Source organism: Choloepus didactylus, chromosome 2 (assembly GCF_015220235.1).
Source record: "Choloepus didactylus isolate mChoDid1 chromosome 2, mChoDid1.pri, whole genome shotgun sequence".
NCBI lineage: Eukaryota > Metazoa > Chordata > Mammalia > Pilosa > Megalonychidae > Choloepus > Choloepus didactylus.
Window position 1 is genome coordinate 155,794,958 of NC_051308.1, and position 22,293 is coordinate 155,817,250.

At 42.0% G+C, this 22,293-nt stretch overlaps 1 protein-coding gene across 3 annotated transcripts in view; it reads right to left on the reverse strand.

Moving 5' to 3' along the window:
* The window catches only part of LMO4 (LIM domain only 4), a 21,346-nt gene extending 13,135 nt beyond the window's left edge, over nt 1–8,211 (reverse strand). Inside the window, exons 1-2 of one of the 3 annotated variants that reach the window (XM_037826721.1) lie at nt 7,463–8,211; nt 4,478–4,716 (exon numbers count right to left, since the gene is read on the reverse strand). In XM_037826721.1, coding sequence (XP_037682649.1) covers nt 4,478–4,713 — 236 coding nt within the window. In that variant the 5' untranslated portion in view covers nt 4,714–4,716; nt 7,463–8,211. Of the gene's footprint in view, nt 1–4,477; nt 5,047–7,462 lie in introns of those variants that run through there. The other 2 variants (XM_037826723.1, XM_037826722.1) reach the window with 2 other exon arrangements.
* Between the last annotated feature and the right edge of the window lie 14,082 nt (nt 8,212–22,293).

A 22,293-nucleotide genomic window follows, 5' to 3' on the forward strand; every position in this document is an offset into this window, starting at 1 on the left:
GGTGCTCAATTAAGTAGCTATCGGTCTCAGACTGGACTATAATGGGCTCTTTTCTCTTTTACTCCAGCAACTGGGAGATATACCCCAGGTCAGGCTAATTAAAGCCAGGGGAGTCTTTAATTGTGATGACAGAATCAGTTTCAGTTTCCTTTCTTTGGGTCCTCAGTCCAAGAAGGTCGTTAATATTTCAGCATTTGGGCAATGCAATCAATCACAAACATCAAGAGGTTCCTTATATGGGGAAAAAGAAAGAAGGGAAGAAATCCCACCAAACCTCTGCACTTTAAAGCTGCTTTGCTCCTATTTGAAGACCACCACCTTAGTGCTATTTGCCAGCTCAGCTCCAACTCCCATGGCTGACATTAAGGGATGGAGAGCAAGTCATATTTTTGGTTCAGTATCAAGGTTTAGCATCTTCATGTAACTTCAATGACCAAATAGATGGGCTTATTTTCAACCACATTATTACTTCAAGCAAAATGCAGGCAATATGGAGCACTACCTGGCTGTGTTTTCTAATCTGCTTTCAGGCAAGGAGAGGTGTGTTTCTAAGAGTGTCGCTGAAAGGTATACATTTGTACCTGTAAGTAAATATCAGCAACCTATCTGAGGAGAAAAATGCACATCCACAGCTACCGATCCAGAAGCAATTGGTTTTCCAGCAGGTTCCTATATTTAATCTAAATTCTGTACCAGCTATATTAAATGTAACAAAGAAATGCAACCCAGGAATTATGCCTGGAGCCAAGTCCATTAAAGGTACTTCGGAATAACTAGAGACCAACACCTTAAAAGCACCAGAAGCTATTGATACTTAAGAGGGGGGCTGTGCATAATCACAACTGCTGCATTAGAGAGGAGAGGGAGAGAAAAAAAAAAATCAGCCAAATTACGCTTGGTTAATTCAGAGTAACAGATCTGCCCCCAAGTGAATTGGAGGCCTTGAATTAATTCTGTTATGACAAATCAAGATAAACGTTCCCCCTAAATTGCATGCGATTTAATTAATTTTTGAGATCCTGGGTTTTTTTTTTTCCTAGCTAATAGTTCACATGCTCCTGTGCTGTCATTGTGCTTGAGTGGGCAGACTTCAAAGTGATATTAAATAACCAACTATTAGATTTACCTAGCACGTCCTATTGGAAAAGTGCCATTTAATTACCTAGCCTGTTCAATTAAAGGGACAGCATTCTCTGAATATAGCAGCTTGCTGTTGATTACCAGGGAAATGAACTCACTGCCTGGCGGCGCCTCCATTCCTAACGCTACCCCCTCCCCAAACACACCCTCCACCACAACCAACACCACCCCACCCCCCACCCCCGCCCTGGGCCGCGGCGCGCTCACTGCGGCAACCCGCGCCACGTGAACCGCCTGAGCCGAGCCTGGCGAAAAGCGCGACCCGACCCGAGGCCCGCCCGCCGGCCGGCTGAGCACCTCGCACGGCCCAGGCCACCGCCCGGTGGAGCGAAGAAGAACTCTTGAAGGGCCGGCACCCGGCTTACGGCGCGTTTCCTCGTCCTCCCCGGGCTCCGAGCCCCGCCCGTCGATCTTCGAACTTCCTCCTCCTTTCGCTACACTTTCCGCGCCAGTCTTCGGGCCCGAGGTGGGGGTGGAGGAAGGCGGGCTCGAGGAAAGAGAAACCGAGCTGCCGAAGCTATTTGATGGTGCTTGGGTTGAGCTGGGGGTGTAGTGAGTGGGGGTGGGGGGGCGCCACAGTTCCAAGGGTCGCTGACTTTTACAAGGGTGGGGGCGTAAGCAGTATTGGCCCCTTTAAGATCCGCCTTCCCCCTCTTCAAACCAGCCCCCCCCAAGTCTTTCCCTCCCTCTCTTAGAGGCCAATTTTGTTAATTAAATGTTTTGTTTGCGACGCAGCTCTCATTCATTGTGGACACGTCATTCGGAGCAGATCTAAGCCAGAGACCAGATCTCATTAGATAAAGCCCATCAGAACTAAGAAAATGGAGGAGCCACTAATTAAAGCTTTTAATTGTGCGGATTCACTGCAGCAAGGCAGCCGCTTTATCTAAAATCTTGGAGGAGGCAGAAACCCAGCTCTGCCCAATGGATACTTGGCCTCCGACGGGGAGGGGACTGGGGAAAAGTCCCTCCCCCACCCCCACTTTTCCCAGATTTCCAGCAGCTTTTTAGCTAGATTTTGGTTGTTTTCAAAAACCACAACCTCAAAGTCAGACAGTGTAAAAGTCCCTTAGTAAATCACTCTGTGGTCGTAGCCGGCCGAAGAGCCGAGGAGTCCCCCTCACCTGGGGGCCAGGGAGCTAGATTACTCGACCCTTCAGTAGCTGCTCTTGGATAATTGAAACTCCTCCAACAAGTGGACTTGGAGAAGACTGGGTAGGGGGTAGGAAAAGGAACGCCAAAGGCTCTGCACCTTCCCACCCTTTCTAGCATCTAGGAACACTGAAGGAAGACTTCTGAGATCTCTAAAGTGGTGGGGAACCTGGGCTGCTGGTGAGCACTGCACCAGGGTGGGATGATCAATTTGATACTGAGCTAGAATTCATCTCTCCCAGACAGATCTAAGGTTCTCAATGTAGCATCTAGTTCCAGTTCCCATATTCAGAGGAAAAAAGTCAATGAGAATATGGATCCTATTAATTAAGGCTCAGGGATCAGCACACGCCCTCCATTGCTCCATTAAGCCTCAAGAAAACACAAAACGGGCATCTATATTGGGTCCCAAGAATAGTAAGGGAATGGAGTGTATTCCCAGGAAGCACTTGCCTAAACTTGTCCTGAGGGAATGCAAGTGGACCCATCTTCTTTTTAATTAGAGGTAATCAGAAGCACATTTTTTTTGAAGGCACTCAGAGAAGAGATGAATCTGTACCAGTCACCTATCTGAGCAGCATTGTCAGTTTTTCCACTTCAAACCACCCTTCTTTCTTACCTCAGTTTTGCTCTCTATTTAATTACAATACTGTCAAAGCTCATGGTATTGCTTGAAGAGGAACGAGAAAACATTACACCCATGCTCCTGCTGATTTTCCAACATTTACTTCTAAAAGCACACTTAGTGAAATTAATATTGCCATCTTAATTTAAAAGTAAGTCCTCTCCCTTCTTCTATTTCATTCTACTTTGTTGATTGAGGATGCAAGCAGATAAGGTGCATTATCAGAACAACCAAATGCCATTTTACTCCATCATTTTACACTAATGATATCACTGGGGTAAACACACCCATATTCAGCTCAGAACCACACTGGATCTTTTGCAGTTATCATGCACAGAGTCAAAATCACAATGGAGCTAAATATGTAGTCCATTGATTCAACTGCACTGAAGAGCAAAATTTTCTATTAATCAATATAAAGAAAATGGTCTAGGGCAAAAATTTAAATAGAAAGCAATTCTTAAAAGTGTACAGTTATCTAGTATTAACGGTGTGTGGGGGGTGGTTTTTTTTTTTTTTTTAATTACTGGATGTTGAAACAGAACACCTCCTAGAAGCATTCATGTGCATCAGTCTATCAAACCATTTACTCAAATTAAATGTGTAATCCTTCAAATGCCTCCTTTCAAATTAATGAGTTTAAGTAGCTTGAGTTCACCTGAAAAGAACCTATAGGCACCTGACCTCCTGAATTCTTTCCATTAATTGCACTGAAACTTGTTGGGAAAGACTGCTTACATGGACATATGAATGGATGTTCCTATACATTACTTTAAAATGCCAGATTAGTATAATACTAGAGCCTCTTTTTCTACATCTCTTTTGGAGAACAAGGGCAGTGATACAAACAACAACAAAAAACCAAAAACCTGAACAGTCTCAGTTGAAGAAACTGCAAATTCTACATGTCAAACCACACACTAACATTGAGCATTCCAAGCTTTCATGTAACAGTATGAAAAGAAACACTGCCACTAGGTTTTTTGCTTCGCTTTTTGTTTCTGCTGTAAGAAGAATCAGAAGTCTTTAAACTAATGGGTAATCAGCATTTTTCACAAGGAGCATAAAGAATGAGTCACAGCTTTCCACTCAAAAAAGTTTAAAGGTGCTTATGTAAATATCATAATTAGCCACCAACATAGGCAAATCATTTCACACTAACTACACTTTTATTTTTAAGTCAACCTTTTGTCTGAGTTTCTCTGTGAGTGCCTACCTTGACTTAAGAAAGCAACTTAATTACCACCTGAGATGTATAATTTTAGACAAAGGTCTGGGGTGAGGCTGATCACTTAAAATCTTGGTCCGGAGTGCCCAACCTTTGCACATTTAGTGACTCAGTCCCACCAGATGGACGGTTTTTACTTAGTATGGCATTTCCAATTAATTTTCAAATTAAAAATCGGAAGACTAACACAGATTTCTTAAGCCCCTTAAATGCTGCCAACCAGAAGGTTTTTGAGGCGTAGGTACCCCACTCCTTTCCTTAAATCCTATGGGATCCCTTGGTCTTGCTATTGCCCTGCTCGCCCATCTCGGGGAAAGGCAGCAAAGTCTTACCTAATGTAGTCATTTCTGCAAAGGATCATGCCGCTCTTGGTATAACAGGACGTGCCGATGTCGCCCAGCTGTGCCTGGCAGCAGGAGCACTTGAGGCACCGGCTGTGCCAGTAGCTGTCCATGGCATAAAGAAGAAAGCGGTCCGCAATCTTGCCCCCGCAGCCTGCGCACCGCTTCCAGGAGAGGGAGCCGGCCGTCACCTGGGGCGGCTGCGAGCTGCTGCCCGGATTCACCATGGTCTGCACAGGGCGGGAAGGGGGACAAGGAAAGAAAGACAAAACAGGGGCGACGCAAAAGTTAGTAACCGTGGAGAATGGGCGAGTTCGTCCCCTCAAGAGCTGCTGGAAGGAAGCAAGGCAAGGGCGGGAAGGAGGGTGAAGGGGAAAGGGAAGGAGGGAGGCTTGCCGGCAGCAGCCGCCTGTTTACTTTTCTCAAGCTTTGTTCTGGGGCCACGAGCTCCTCTCAACTTTTTCCTGCGCTCGCCGCGGCTGACAATTTCAGCTTTGGTACTGTCAAAACTCCGACAGCGAGGCTCCGCGGCGCGCTCCACCCCTAGCGGCGCCTCCTCCCGCCCCCGCCTCCGCCCACTGCCCCCTCCTCGCCTACCCCGCCGCCCGCCCCCCAGCAAATGAGGGTCAAACCCACCCACCGCCGCGCCCAGCCCCTCCCCAGCCCCCGCCAGGCCCCGAGAGCAAGCCGAGAGGAAAGGGGAGGCATCGGCCCCGCTGAAGCCACGTTCCCTCCGGAGTTCTGCCCTAGAAGTGCAGCTGCAGTTCACAAGTTGGAAATAGTTAGGTTTTCTGAAAGGGACGAAGGGAGGGACCAGCTAAGAGGAGATGCAGAGCATGGTGGTGGGAGGGAAGGCGAGGGGCGGGAGGGGGAGTGCGGTGTGTAAAGTTGCGAAACTGGTTTTTCGTATTTTAAACAGCACCTTTCACATGCCATTGTGGTGACCGCCATCTCCTATTATTGTTCCAAATCTCATTTCATTTTGAAGATCAATGAGTGTTTTCTCTGGGTTTTCAGGACACAGGCAAGAATAATAGATCATTGAACTTTAGGATGCCTGTTAACTTCCTATACAAACACTCTCCACTTTGGTCTCACTAATCTGCCCTTGATCAGCAATTTGAATGCTAAAGCTTTGTTCCTCCAAAGTGGGGGGGGGGGGGGAGTACGCTTTCAGATAATAAGCGAAAAGGCACTATTAAGGGATGCACAAGTTAAATTCAAGCCAGTGCTGCTGTCACCAAAAACTGCTTTGAAAAATTCCCCAGCCTTTCTAATGAATGCCACAAGAGAAGCAACTGGAGTATAATATAGGAATCAATTTATAAAGCTTAGCCTAAACCGATTAATTTGTTGCCTCCAACCCTGGGTCCAATAAAGTCCTAGTGTTCCTCCAGTCACTTATTCTATAAAAAGATCAAGTTATTTACTGCCAATTAAGCAGCCAGTTTTGTCTTTGTCCTCTGTAAGCCGAGTGTGGGCTCCCCCCGAGGCTCCTGGCTATATGCTCAAGACATTCAGCTGATACCTCAGAAGGGAGAGGGCGAACTTTGCCTGTCCCCGGCCCAACTTGGCTGCAAAAAAAAAAAAACGAGGGGAAGGGAACGAAACAAGGACTCCGGTTCCTTAAATAGGCCGATTGCAAACACATTTCCTCCGAAAGAGTCCCGGAACGTGTGTCCAGTGACCGCACAATAAACCAGAATAAGAACTGCACCAATTAAGCTGTAACAAAACCCTGAGACTTTGGAAACAGGACCACTCTAAAACCCATTAGCATTGCATTTATCTGAATGCATCATACCTTTATGTAAATTGATTTATCTGATGCATTTACTCGAGGAATTGCTTTTTGTTACCATTTCAGCCCTAACCCAAATGAATCTGCATTTCCTGCCCTAGGTCTTTAAACTGTTTCCCCCAACGTTTTAATCGCTCCGAATTCCTTTTTAAAAGGGGAGGGGGAGGGAGGAGATTCCAAGCTCTTCCCCGCCCCCATCTTTGGCGAGAGGTAAATATATATGTATATTTTTTTGAAAAGGAAACATTACCCTGAGAAAAGCATCCAGTAACCCCATTAGCTAAAGCTCTTAAGGACAAGCAATACCTTAATGCTGATTAAATCTAAAAGAGATGAATCAAGAAGACTGACCAGAAACTGACTCCCCTGATAACTAAGGACGGGCCCTCATCAAGTTTCATTTAGAGTTGGAAAAAAAAAAGAAAGCTTTCAAGTTAAATAGGCTTATACTCTAGTAATTACATAGCCAAGCAATTTAGGTCCTGGGATAGTCAGTGAAATAGAAAGCAGAACTGGCAGCTAGAGGCAAAATCTGCCCCCCTTTAACAACGTCTCTGGTGTTGTTTAATGGAGACGAAGGGAGGGACAAACGTAGCGCTGGCAATTTGTAGTACAAAAATGGATGCTTAATTCATGTCTTGATTTTAATTAGGTGATTCACCGGATTTCTCCTGGATTGGAACAAAAGACTTATAAGCCAAGAGGAATTTATTAAAAAGAACCAGCGATACCGAATCCTGATCACTTGGATCCTTTCTGCTACTGTTTCAAAAACAGTGTTTACTACCAGAAGGGGGGGGGCGCCGTGACTATCCCTCCCCCCAACACACACTACTTCTCCTACTTAAACCCTCATCTAAGTACCCCCAGCCTTTTCCTCATCAACTGGAAATATTCCCAGCTCCCTCCAAGCACCCCCATCAGCCGGGTCTCCGAGAAGAACCCTTTTGTAAGCAGGAACCGCTACAAAGCTGGCGGCCGGGGGGCTGCCCTCCGTGCTAGCTTGCAGGCCGGCCTCGGTAGTTTCAGACTCGCGCATTATCTAAGCCGACGTATTGTTTACTTGCAATTTGGGACGGTCAAGGGAAGGAAGCCAAAGAAAACAGCCCCGGCCCAGATCAGCCCCTTGCCTCCCCCCATCCTCCCTAACCACGGCTCCCCAGCCGCCCCCTTACCTGCTTTTCCCCTATATTGCAATATTGCGAGAGGCGGTGGCGGCGAAATGCGAGCGAAGCCGTTCGGCTTCCAGGGAAGGGGCGCCTCGGCTGGCGGAGCTGGAGGGAGGGAGGGAGTTCTCGCAGAAGCAGGAAAGGGGAGGAGGGGGCTAAGGGCTGCTTTTTTTTTTTTTTTAAACGCGTTGCTCTGAGGCTGGGTTGGGGACCCCGCTCAAGTGGCAGCCGGCCGGGAGCAAAAGTGTCAGTCTCGGTCTTCGTCCTTCTCCTCTGCCTCCGGCTCCGCGCAAGCAGCTGCAGGAGCCCTGGGCCCGCGCGGCGCAGCTTGAGGCGCGGCGCAGCGGCAGCAACTGCTGCAATCGCTGCTGCAAGTTTGGCAATGTGGCTTCACTTTGTATATTCCCCCGCCCGGAGGCCCCAGCCCCCGCCCGCGCTCCTCCCGCTCCTCCTCCTCCTCCTCCGCTGCCTTCCTCCCTCCCGCGCGCTCGCTCGCGCGTTCGCTGGGGTCTGGCGGCGGCTCTGCCGAGCTTCCTGCACCGCCAGCCGGGGAGCAGCCGCAGAAAGAACAGATCCGGGAGCGGCGGCCCAGAGGCGGGCGCGCCCAGGAGTTGGGGGGCTGCGGCCGGACCGGACCGGGCGCGCTGGAGCCTGTGCCGCTGCCGGGGCTGCTGCTGCCCGGCTTGGAGGCGGCGGCGGCGGCGCTGGCCTCTAGCAGACTCGCTCGCTCCCTCCGCGGCTCTTACACATGTGTTACTGACAGAGCAAAATCCCAACTACTCCCCGGCTCTGCCGCCGACGTCAGCGACCCTCAGCCACTGGGCGGCCAGATTGTTCAGGCGGAATAATAAAATCTGCCAATCCGGACACCGACAAAGGGATGACTGAAACGAGACTCTGGGGGGCGGAGGAAAGAGTGAAGCAGAAGATCGGGCCGCGGAGGGAGGATAGAAGGGCCGGAATCAGGTGGGAAGGAGTGACTGGAGTGCGGAGGATCGCTCCCCGGCTGCCCTTCCCCGCCCGGGGTCGAGAGCCGAGTGGCCGAGTAGCTGCGCCTCCCCTCGCAGCGCGCGGGGGATCCCTGGACGTGCCCCTACTCGCCCCTTGGGGACTGCTCTCCTCCCGCACTAAGACAAGACCCTTAGGAAACTTACTTGACATTTTCCTCAGAAATGGGTCACTCTTTGTGAAAAGTGTCCCTGAAATCCTATGGCAGTGGTCTAGACACACAGAAGTGTTTTTTATTCACGGTGTTGAGACATTTTTGAACCTCCGTGGAAGTTTAGTTCAACCGAGGAAAAACAAGGAAAGCAATAGTTCCTACCTAAATATGTTACATTTACTTAACCCCCTGTTTTCCCCGTTAACCCAGGTCTAAACTAAGAGCCTAGTTGGCATCTCTAGATATTTGTCAGTTGCTAGTGATAAACAATCCTTATTTTCAAAGTGGAAGAAAACTCAAGAGAGAAAGCCATTGTCCCTCCATCCACCCACCAAAGACTAGGAGAGGCTGAATTTCTTCTAGGCCCCTAAAGCAGTGACAGTAATTGCAAGAATCACAATCGCACAGCCTCTGAAAAGTGAGAAATGTCACTTCCAGGATAAATCACGTTTTGAGGAATACTTTTAGGGTGCTAGCCTGAAAGTCTGTTTCCAGGCCCAAGCTCAGACTAGAATGCTTGAATACATAGCCATTCAACTTTACTCTGCCAAATAGGTTTAATAAATCTCGGATCTGAGGCTAATATTAGGTCTGATTATTAGTATTAAGTTCCAGAGAGATGTTTCTGGTGGAAATTATCATGAAAGTGCAAAGCCCTTCCCTAAGTATCATTAAGTAAAACCAGCCTTGTGGGACAAGTTTTCGTATTGTATTACACACTATACTAGATTGAGGAAGGGAACCTGCTAGGCAATACAGATGTTAAGCTTCTATGGTTTTAGTATCTAGTTGGGGGACTTCGGTCTTTCAAACCATCAAAATTAAGGGTGCAAAAAGAAAGAATAAATGCTGCCTATAATATCAAGTAGAGGAAAACTTTAAATACCAATTAGAATAATCATTCCTTTATTCTATATTCCTAGCACCTTAAAATAAGAGGACTTTATTTTATTGCTTGGTATTTAAAATTGCATATTATGATCCATTCACCTTGATTGTGAATGTATGAGTGTTGGGGACAATTAAGGTAGCATATATAATATTCACCTTCAGCGATACCGGTAACATGTAACATGGCCGCCAGGGCTGATGCAAGAACAGCCTAAGCTATAATTAGCCTTCTTCTAGGAAGTAACAGTAGTTCCCACCCAAGCAGTAGCTAGTTCGCGCCTAAACAGTAGCCGCCCATTGGCCATCCACCCCAGCAACAGCTACTACCAATCCCAGACCCCCAGCAACAGCAACCGCCAATCCTAGATCGCCACCCGTCCTTACTAGCCACGCCCTCCACCCTTAGAGTATATATACCCTGCCTCTTCAATAAAATTTTGCAGCTTAATCAGAAACCTGTCTTGCTGTCATTCTTCGTGTCTCTTGTCCCATACCATTCCTCCCTCACAGGACTCAGAGCCTCCGTTGAACGGGACATATGAGAAACATTTTTTAAAAATCATTAAAACAAAACTGCAATTAAAATGTCCTGTGCAGAAAACAGCTACAGATGGGTATGATTGTAAAAGGCCAATTTAAAAAGATGTAAAATTCTTTGAAGGTTGGTCAAGAAAATTCAGTTAAACCAGAGGAGGAAAGGGACCCCATAAACAAATAATACACAAATTTTAATTCCATGGTTGAGTGTTCAATTTTTTAATAATCTATAATAATGAAAAGGAGATGACACAGGATTTTAGTGGGACTACAATTAAATTATGATTTGTAATGTTCAAATAAATTTCCTTCTCTGGGCCTAGATTTTTTCATCTGCAAAATGAGAGAATTAAGTCAATTGGTCTTTATTCCTTCCTTTTAAAAATGTTTTTAAAAATAGGAAGCATAGCTTTGTAATGAATAGTGGTACTTTAGGTATTTACTGAGGTATGTACTTTAAAATGAAATTTTAAATTTAAAATGAGACTTTAGAAATTTAACCAGATACATGTTCAGATATTAGTAATTATATACAGGATCGAAATCATTTTTTTGAGAGGAAAGAAAGAAGGATATAACTTTGTATATAGATCTCTAGGTTAGAAGGGGTCTGTCTACATTTGGAGGGAAGAGGGACGATGGGGGTTTTTGGTATGTTGGCCCTAGGAATAGAGTGATGTCTTTACAAATGTCACAGAGATGGGAGTGGGTGCGAGTGTATTATCAGAGAAGTTAATTTGCTGACATTGTGGTTATAGAAATACAAAAAGGGAAGGGAGTAAATAAGGATCACTGTAATCAAAATTCAGGTGTACTTTAACCACAGCGCCACCTCTGGGTAGTCTTTAGTTCTGCATTCTTTGCATTTGGCAGTCCTCTGAAAGTGCCTGCTTGAGCGAAAAAGCAATGTCAATCTTTTATTTCCATTGATGCTACACATACAGGAAACTGTTGTGAACACAAACAAATCCATTATGAGCAAGGGAGTTCTGTATTCATTTATTCTTCAAACTAATATAAAACAGTGCTCAAAGTAATAATCTTGGTATAAAAGTAAAATTTCCAAAATCAAAAAATGCTATATTGTGCCCAGTAATTCAATAAACTTTTGCTGATGTCACACATTCATCATTCCCAGCCTTTTCAACTGCAGTAAGAAATGAGAGTACAGTGCTTTGGGATAGAAAGAGAAACTCAAATTGTTTCTTTCTTGAATGCTAATTAAATGTATGAACCATATTGATCCTAGATAAAGCCCTCATTCTCCATTTGCCCCCAAATTATTTGTTCATACCTTTCTTTCTTCTCATTTATGTCCTTCGGTCATAATCATTTTTCCATTTTCCAAACGATAGTTCTCTAAGTACCTCCCATGGACCCCTGGACAGCCAGAGGTTCCTCAGTGCCGGGAGGATGGCCAGAGTATTTGATGCTGATATGGCAACCTCTAAGACAAAGTGTTCCCAGCTCTTTGTCAAGAAAAAATATTTTATCCTTTTAAAATCATTGCAAAACTCTATTTGAAGGAAGCCTTTTTAGGAAATTTTTAAACATCTGAGCACCTCTACTGCTGCCACTACGGAGATCCTTTGAAACCAGAAGGTTCAGCCAAGGTGATTCTGAAAAGCTTGATTCTAGAACAATTCCAAAATGTAAAAGGCATGGATTAAAAAAAAAAGAGGAAAGGTAGTTGCAGACCTGCTAATGAGAAACCCCAAGGAGGAGAAATGGCAGTTAGATCTGGTCTGGGCCAGTTTTTGTGTTTTTGTTGTTATTGGCTGGGTGGTAGGGTGGAATTGCACCTGAAGTAGAGTGGGGAAGGTTGCTGCAGCACCTAAGAAGAGGGGGTTATATCCAACTCAACATCTCGAAGAAACTACGTTTCAAAGAACTATCTCTTGGCTTTAAATACTAATGATAAAACTTTACGTTTAATGACTACCTTTTGTTAGTATTTCTCAAAATCTCTTATAAATATCTTACTCAACGTTTCACTGGATAAAGGGGTAGATAGTTGCCTTATTAGAACATTCTTGGTTTTTTTTGTTTGTTTGTTTAAAAAAAACAGCAAACTACATGACTACATTTGGTAAATGGCCTACCAAATTATGTTAATCAGTATTTAGGAAGTTCTATCCTAACCCCTCTTTTATAGGGTGATATAAAAACACAGTGAAGAAGTTGATTTTAGCACAATGAAATAATTGGAAGATCATTGAGAACAAAAGAGCATTGATATTATTGTGATTGGAAATTAATTTAAGATGTAGATTTTGTTTTTAATTATTCTGTTTGGTTAGGGCATTTAAAAGTCCTGGAGATGATGGGAGAGGTGAAAAAGATGATGCAAAAGAAGAAAACATCTGTGACACAGCATTTTGCCTGACATGTCAAGGCCACTTTTATTTTAGTGGCAGAGAAGTGACTTTTTCTTCATGCACGTTTATTAGGGTAGGAACGGGACCTTAAGAAATCGCCAAATCTGCCTCAAAACTATCAGCAAATCTTGATAAATGAATATATTTCATAGTGAAGATATGACAGAAAAAATTATTTGGCTTATTCATACTACCTACTTCTAGGACTGAATTCTGTCATCAACATTCAAACACAACGATATTCCACATACAGCATTGCATTTAAAGTATCAGACGTTAGGAGTGAGTATATTAAATTGTTTATTAGGGTCTTCTAAATGGTCCAGCTAGTTGAAAGGCAGTGATTTACTAAAGTCGAGTTAAATCTTTTCATAGATAAATTTTGTAATAGTTACAAAAAAGGGTAAGTAGATGACTAGGCCATTTGTATATATGTGAGGTAGTTATTACTAAGAATATATATTAAAATTATAAATCCAGTAGAGCAGAGCAATTCCATTTAACATTAATTACTGTTCCTCTCAAAACAATGGAAATGAGCATTTATTGATAGGTAGACTAAGGCATTAAAACATAATTAATTTCCCCTTATGTTCCCACTAACTTTTCTTTATAAAATAAAGGCTAATAATTCAGAACTTTCAAGTACCCCTAGCCACAACTTCCTTAGTGTCATTTGTAATTATAATATTGATATAATTGAGCTTTTCTCTCTGTAGATTTGTGATAAAATGTAATATTTTAAAGTGTAATACTGGTTTATAATTGCTCACCAAAAAAGTTGATGAAAATATAATGTTTATTCATCCAATTGTAATGAATGACCCTGTTGGAACTAGGGGAGTACAATCCATAGCTGTCCATAGATTTGAAAAACACACATCTCCACTCTATACAGCACCATAAATTTTTTAGAATAAAACAACCAACCAGATATGGATTTTTTTAAAATAATAAAATTGGATAACTCAATTGACTAAAATGCGTTCCCTCCTTGCAGAGCTACGCATTATAACATGCTCATTTATATTTCTCAACATAAATCAAATTTCATAATAAAATTGTTTTTGATGAATCACCACTTCTTTTCTAGCTTCAAAACATTCTGACAGAGAAAGCAAATTTGTTGATTTCTCTATTTGATAAGAAATCACTGAAAATACAGTTAAGACCTTTAGTCCAAGATGATAATATTTTTGGAAGTTTTCTTTAAAAGAGGAAAATATTCAAGTGAAGCCGTTTTCAAATTTGGGGAAACATCAGCAGAATAAAATAGGCTTCTTTTTTACAGCTTTTTTTTCAGAACCATCTGTTGTGCTCTCTGACAATAAGGCCAGGAAAAGTCATTACAGACAATGCTCTGGAAATAATTTGCTTCAAAGAAAGAATGAAAACTTAAACAACACTACCTTTAAAGATGTTTGTTCTAATTAGAGAGTTAAAACATCCAAGCATTGCACTCAGCTGCCTCTCTCTGTCCTGTTTTTATTGCTTTTCTCCGCTGAGATAACATTTAACACTGCATTGAAATTCCTACTTACTGCTTGTGTCCAGTAGTAAATCCTAGCACATTATTAGAATATCTGCCTGTTATCAGCTCAGTCAGGGAATGAATTATTGACTATAACTCATTGCTGGGAAGACTACGTATGGCACTGCAGTGAAGTTTTGATAATTTCTAGAAGTCATGGTAATTTATGGAAGGGGGTTTTGATTGATCTCCCACCACCTATTTTGCACCTATCAGTAAATAGGACACATTATTGATGGCCTGCTTGAACTACATTCACAATATCGGGGAGTTCACAACTTCAGCATTTCTTTTTATCCAGCACAATTTCTATTAAAACAGTAGCTCATTTTCCATTAATTTTCTTCTATGTGGTTTACTCAGGGAAGTGGGGAATCAAAGATTTAGACTATTGAATGTGTGCTATCACATGCCAGTAACTATTTAAATATATTCCTCATTTGTAGTTGTACCAATCACTGCCTCTAAAAGAAGCCCTGAGACCACTGGAAAAAATGAGGGTGGAGTAAAGAAATGTACTAAACGATTTTAAAGAGTGTCTTGAAGTGTTAGAATACAGCTGATAGAATGAAAGAATCTTTTTAATTAATGGATAGTAGCCAAGTTAGTTATTATTTGAAAAGAATGTTTGTAATAAATTTGATAGAAAATTTACAGATATCATTTAATATGATAAAACTGTCACTTTAAAGTTTACTTGTCAGAACATTAAATAATAATGATCAACAATCACAATGTTCCTTTAATTTTAGGTTTATTTTTCTTCTGTCTCATTTTTGCTACATTCTCCAAATTCAATTATTTCTCATGGTAAACTCTACTAGACAAATGTTTCCTTTATTTCTTTACTGAGTTTCCATCATTGTGATTTCATTATTGTATTATTTACTACAACAATTGCTTTCTAGAAAAATAGCCAGTATTTTCAGTTCTTAATAAATACCATGTAATAGAACAAAAAATTTTAAAGAATAATTTAAAGTTTAATGGTTATTTCCTGGATGACATTTAATGCATGTCTATGTTTCTGAAAAAAATTCAATTTATATCAAAATAGTATTCAGTAATCTGATACAAAAATAATGGTGCTTTATTGCCAGAGCAGTCAAGATTGGGGGTGGGTTACTTGACTGAACACTGGGCTTAAAGAAAATAATTCTTTCTTCATTTTATCTTAATTTAGTAGCTTCTAGCAGTCATCTAAACAATCTTAAAATTAAAAGATAATGTTAATGGGAGAGACTGTTGTCATAGGATAATGGTTTCCTGCTGCTACATTAATGCAGTGGCAATAATACTGGAGCATTTATTGAAAATAAAAGGCAAGACAAAGCCAGGAGATTTATCTTTAAAGCAGGTGTCATGGATCCTATGACACTGTTGTGTTACAATTACTTTGTTTCAATTTTGCCAAATGGCTGATGGAGAATTATCCTTTTTCCTGATGGATGTGGGGCAGAATGAGACTAGCTCATATCCCCTTGACTGGAGAGTATGTTCTTTCTGACTAGAAGAACAGATGTATTGTGTAATTCCTCCAATCAGAAGGTAACTACTAAAGGCTGTGCTCTTTAGAGAAACAACCCCTAAAATGCACAAATAAATGTGTCTCTTACCAAAACAAACAAAAAAAAGTACATTTACTTAACTTTGTTATCAGTCTTTGTAGAAACATTAAAATACCCCGCACTGGCACCCACACGCATGCTCTCTAGCAAGCCTCAGGGATGGCATTCAGGATGAAAGCTTTGTCCAGAGATATTAGCCACTCTTAGCTGACTGTCCTGCACTCATCTTCTTTGAACATGTATTATAATTTTTGGCCAAGAAACAGACTTAAGTGGCATCCCAACAGGAATGCTGCAGTAGTCAGAACTCTAAGGTGGCTTCCAAGATTCACATCCCCTGGTTGCACATTCCCTGGTTGTATAATCCCTTCTCCTTGAGTGGGGGTGGGCCTGACCTAAGCAGGAGGGTGTAGTGGTTAAAGATGGAAGAATTCAGAAAGATTAGAAGCTGCAGCTAATGCTTTCCTTTTGTCCTGGAAGAAGCAAACTGCTATGTTTTGAGAGAACCTAGAGAGGGGAACACATGGAAAGGACCCAAGAGTGGCCTCCAGGAGCTGAGAGTGGTCCCTAGCCAAAAGCTAGCAAGAAAATGGAGAACTCAGTCTTAAAGATGCAAGGATATGCATTCTGGTTATTGGCATTCTGCTAATAACCAGTGTGCTTGCAAGAGGAATCAAGCTTCAGATGAGATGGTGGCCCTGGCTGGCACCTTGATTTCTGCTTGGTGATACCCTAAGCAGAGAACCCAGCTATACTGTGTCCAAACATTTGACCTACAGAACTGTAAGATAGTAAACGGCTGTTGTTTAAAGCCACTAAGTTCCCGGTAATTTGTTAGGCAGGCATAGAAAACTAATAAAAATGCTGCGAGAACAAGCTAGATAAGGTTCTTTTTTTCTTTTTTTTTTTTTTTTTGCCACCTCTCTCCTTCCACTATGAATTAATTCATTTCTTCTCTATTGGACAATCCCTCTCCCTAGCAAAGCCTGCAGCAAAAAGCTGGAGTGTCCTCAGTACATTGAGGGTGTACAGAAGTTGGGATTTGGGAGTATAAACAATGAAACCAACTCTTATTAACTGTAGCACAAGGTAACATATTGAAAGATTTCAGGGGTTCTTAGAATCAACATGCGGTCTGAGGACCCATCTTGGGAAAAGGCAAGAACCCAAGAAGCTCCAAAGAGTTATGAAGTAGGAATTTTCAACAGTGGTCTCTCCTAATAGTAACAGCGTGGTTATGATGGTGTCGCCACCACAGATGACCTCCAGCTGTTCTCTTTCATCCTCTGACCACCTGCTCAAGTTTCAAAATCCCTAAGAGAGCCTCCCACTGGGCATCGTTTTGAGGTTATCAAAGGTCAAGGAGAGAAAGAGCATTGCAAGTCCCCTTCCACTAAGACTCTATAGAAGGGGATGGAGGGTGGGGGAAGTAATAAAAGAAAATAGATACTACACAGTAAAAAAAAAAAAAAAAAAAAAAAAGTGACGAATGTCAACCACATTGTGTGTGGCCAGAGGATGAATGCTAGAATCATGTATAAGGGAGACTACAGAGTCCATTAGGACAAACACATCCAAAGCAAGTTATCAGAAAAAGGGTTAGAAGTGTCAGGCCACAGGAGATCTGATAATGAGCCTGAATCTGCAGCCCATGGGGGTCGGGGGGTGGTGTCATTGACACTAATTCTAGACCCAAAAACCCAATTGGCTTTCTACATAACCCGCACTTGGGTAGGTGCACCTTGGCAGGGGGGCCAGAATGAGGCACATATCTACATCAATTTTTTACCTGTCACCCTACCGTAAGTGCCATGTTTCCAACTTATTAGGACAATGTGTCCCATAACTATATTATGGCGGGGGGTTATTATTACACATGTCACAATTGTCACAAGCAAATACTCAGGAGGGTAGTAGGAGAACCAGCCTGGTAGATACGGGGCATTGAAAGAGCTCCTGTCAGTTGATTTATACAAATGAGCTCATGGTTTCCTTTGTTTTTATTTTTACCTTGATGAAAATGTTGCTATTCTCTGTTCATTGTTCACTTAAGAAACATTTATTGAGTACCTAGTATATACCAATCAGTACTCCAGGTGCTGGAGATACAGCAGCAAGAAGGCAAAACCCCTGCCCTCAGGTGTTTATAAGCTATTTTATGTTATATGGTGGTAAATGCTATAAAGAAAAATGAAGCAGGGTATGAATGATGGGGAACAGTAGAGCTGAGATGAAATGAATCTTGGTTGTGGATTGCTATTTTAGGTAAAGCAATCAGGGAAGACCTCAATAACAAGATAACCTTTGAGCACAGACCTGAAGAAGTAAAGGAGCTATGAATCTGGGGGGAAAAGAGTTCCAAGAAAAGGCATCAGCAGTGCAGATACCCTGAGGAGACTATTTGCTTGCATGATTTAGAAGCAAGAAGCCTGGGTAGCCTGGAATGTAGTGGGAAATGACATCAGAGAGTTCAGATGGGGCAGATGGGGGACTTGGACTTTTACCTGAATTGAGAAGGGATGCTATTGGAGGGTTCTGAGCAGAAGGGATGTGATCTGATTTGCATTTTGAAAGCATCACCTTTGTTGCTGTGTTGAGAACAAACACAGTGGGGCAAGGGCAAAAGGAGAGAGCCACAAGGTTCTTGCAGGAATTAAGTAAAGGCTGTTGATGGCTTGGACCAGTATGGTAGCATACAGCGGAGGTAAGAAGTGATTGGATTTTGGAACTATTTTGAATATCCTAGATGAGGCAGATAAAACCATAATTTCTATTTCAAAATTTACAATAATGGGTTTATGCGCCTTTGACAGTTCTTTTGAGTTTTCATGATAGCTATATCTTCTCTTTTACCTTCAAGAAGTTGGGCAAGGCACCCCCACTCCCCACCAGCCCAAGATACCCTGTCTACAAGTTATGTGTATGTCAAAAATAGCCACAATGTTGTTTTCACTTAGATCTTTCCATTTTAATTCAAAAGGGAGAAATAACAAATACTGAACCTCTCAATGTGTCCCAGACACTGTGTTAGGTTCTTTCCATATAGCAACTCATTTAATCTTATTAACAACCTGATACAGTAAGTATTGTTGGGGATTGAATCATATACCCTACAAAATACATGTTAAAGTCTTAAACTGTATTCTTGGGGGTGTGAACCCATTTGTAAATAGGATCTTTGAAGACGTTATCTTTAGTTAAGGTGTGGCCTCATTTGTGAATAGGATCTTCAAAGATCCTATTGAGATGAGGCCAAATTGAATCAGGGTAAGCCTTAATCCATATGACTAGGGTCCTTACAAGCAGAGGAAATTGGCCATGAAAGCAGAAGCCAGAAAATTCAGTGGACAGAGGAACGTAAGCAAGGAGAGAGAGATTCCTGTGTAACAGAGGATTGCCAGAATGCTACAGACTTGAGAGAAAACAAGTGCTCTCAACCCATTGTTGAACTTCCAGCCTCCAAAACAGTGAGACAATAAATTTCTGTTGTTTAAGCTAACCCATTGTGTAGTGTTTTTCATAGCAGTCCTGGTAAACTAATACAGGTATCATCACCTCCATTTTTATATTCAGGAAACACAAATCATAGAAGTTAAGTGAGAGCCCAAATCAAGGTCAAACCTGGGTCCCAAAACTTGGAATTCTGCAAAGCTTTACAGGTTGAAGCAACCTTCCATAGTCCACTGCTATGTGCTAACAAATTAGTAAATGGGCTTCGTTTAATAGGTTTGTGCAACTTTACTTCTGAACCAGTGGTTCTCAACTGGGGGTTATTTCGCCCCCCAGTAGCCATTTGGCAATGCCTAGATTGATTGTCACAACTGCAGGTTGGGGAAGTTGCTACTGGCATTAGTGGGTACAGGCCAGGGATGCTGCTGAACATTGCTACAATGCACAGGACAGTTCCCCATAATAACGAATTATCCTGTCCAAAATGTCAATAGTGCCAAGATTAAGAAACCCTGTTCTAAACCATTGTTAGAAAATTGAATTGTCATAGTAAAAAGAATATTGATTGTAAAACATTAATTAATAATCTTTTCATTAAGAGGCTTTAAAATGAGAAACTTTCTGTCACCGGAGAGAACAATGTCGGTGTTGGTCAGAATAAAATTTGCAGCTATCCAGGGCAGTTTTGCCCATTATGTCCTGTAGGCACAATGCTCAGTGCATTTAAGTTTTTGAGACCTGGAGGGAAATGTTCAGTATCTCAAAAATACAAAAAACAAAACTACAAAATTGAAATTAATGAATATCCACTTAAGTGTCTACAAAAGGTTACAGATTAATTAGGTTACTGTAATATATCTCAATTCTTATAAAGGCACATTCAAATTATATTTATTGTGGGATATGTTTGATATAATTTGAGCAGATATTCCAAAAGCAAGATTTTCTAGGTTCTACAGAAGTCCGATAACAGCTCTGAACTTAGCACAGTGTCTGGCACCCATTGAGAGGTTTAGAGAATGAGTTAAGGACAAGGGACAATGGCTATATCTGAATGAAATCAGGTGGCAAGTTCTGTGAAGATTTGAAGGAAGTACATTTCAGGCGGAAGAAATAGCAATTGCAAAGGCTCTGGGGTGAGAATAAGCTTGGCATACTCAACACAAGGCAGTGTTGCTAGAACGGAGCAAACAGGACAGAAATGACATTGGGTAAAGAGACAAAGCTACTAGATTTTAATCTGAGCATGATGGGGAGCACAACTCTGTTAAACAGAGTTGTGTCAAAATCTGATTTTATTAAAAAAAAAAAAATACAAACTGGCTCTTGTGAGAAGAATTGACTGAAGAGACTTACGCAGAAATTGCTGCAAGTTTACCCCAGGATCCAATTTCCCTTTCCTTCATCCAAATGGATGCCAATTTAAGCTGACTGTATTGCCATGTGGAATAAAACACTACATTTCCCAAACTTCCCTTCTGGCTCCATGGACCATGTGACTAAGTTGTGACCAATAAATACTATGTAAGTGGAAGTGTAGGTGGGACTTTTAGAAAGTGTTTAAAGAGAACTGATTTGGCTGGGAGGTACACATTTTTTTTTTCTTTTTTTTTTGCCCCCAATATTCCCTCCTTCTTTGGACCTGACTTGTGGACCTGATGGCTAATGTTGACCTGATGAAATGATCTTGAGGATGGAAATCCATATACCAGTGCATAGCTGGGATGGTGGAGCAGAAAGATAGAAGCTCTGTTGAACGATAGGTCCCTGGTGACACTTTATTAAGTTGCCAAACCAACAGTGGAATGCCTACTTCCAAACTTTCTTTTATGTGAGAGAGAAATAAACTTATCTTATTGAAACCATTGTTAATTTTTTTATAGAGATAGTTGAAACCAATTCTGACACAGGAGGCAAAAGTGGAAGCAGAAGAGCATAAAAAGGTGACTGCAGTAATCCATGTGAGAGATAAAGTTGATGTGGACCAGGAAGAACAAGGGAAGTGGGGAGAGGTGAAAGAGTCCAGATTTACTTTGGAGGTAGCATCAAGAGGATATGCCAAGGTTTAGTGTGGAGGATTGGAGAGACAGTAAAGTCAAGGATGAGTTCTAGTTTTCTGGTATGAGCAGGTGAATGGTAGTTGTCATTTCCTAAGATGGGGATGCCTGGGAAAGGAACAAGATTGTGGGGTAAACCAAGATTCTATTTTGGACTTTATTATAATAAGGTTGAGATCCCTATTGATATCTGCATGGTAAAGTTGAGAAGGCAGTTAGATATGTAAGTCTGGAGCTCATGGGAGAATTCTGAGCTACAGATAAAAATTTGGCAGTTGTCAGTATTTAAAAGGTATTTAAAATTATGAATGAGACCACGAAGACTGAGTTTGGGTAGAAAAAGGGCCAATGATTGAGGCCCTGGAACACCCCAATTTTAGAGACAATGAAGAGAAAGTGGCAGTTCAGGATCTGAAAAGGAGAAGGAAAAAAAGTTGGTGGAAAACCAGAAGACTGCAGAGTCTTAAGGGGGAATGAAGAAAATATCCCAAAGAGGGAGTTGTCAAATCTGAGAATGCTGCTGAGAGGCAACAGATCAATGGATTTGGCAAGGTGGCTTTATCTGGAAAGGAAAGCCCCAGCAGACTCCCTTCGCCCGTATGTCTGCTTGGCTAGAACAAGTTCATATGCTCACTCCCAGACCAATCATGGCTAACTCCCTGTGTTGGGAGAAAGAAACTGGAGCTGGAATCAACAGCTCTCTGCCTTGAAAAAAATCAGGAATGATTAGTTAAGTGGGGGCAGGGAAATTGCTGTTAGCGGGGCACAATGTGTCGGCCACAGGCTTTCTATTTTTATATAAAATCCCAAAGCTCCTCACAGTTGGAAGTGGTACTACATTTGGCACATGTAGTAAAGTGATGTGTTCTTTTTGTTTTTGCCATAGATCCCATAATGAACTGATTGTCAGACATTTATATACTATTAATTGCAAAATAATCACTCCCATCTCAAAGCAATGCAACACGCCAAAGACTTCTAAAACTAAATAAAGATGCTGCCAAGTGAAAAAGGACTCATTTCTTCTAACATAATAGAGCCACCTGCTTGTCAGTGAAGGAAGAGTAAAAGCAGTTTGGTCACATCTGTAAAGGCTAAAAAATTTACTCCTGACCAAGTTTTGAGGGAAAATAATGTTAGAGATGAAAAAAGAAGATGAAAAAAGAAAAAAAAGAAAATATGTCCAAGAGAATTCTCCATGTGATCCTTAAGAGAATTCTGGGTCCCTCAGCTTCTCCGTTCTCTGATTTAAAACAAAACAAA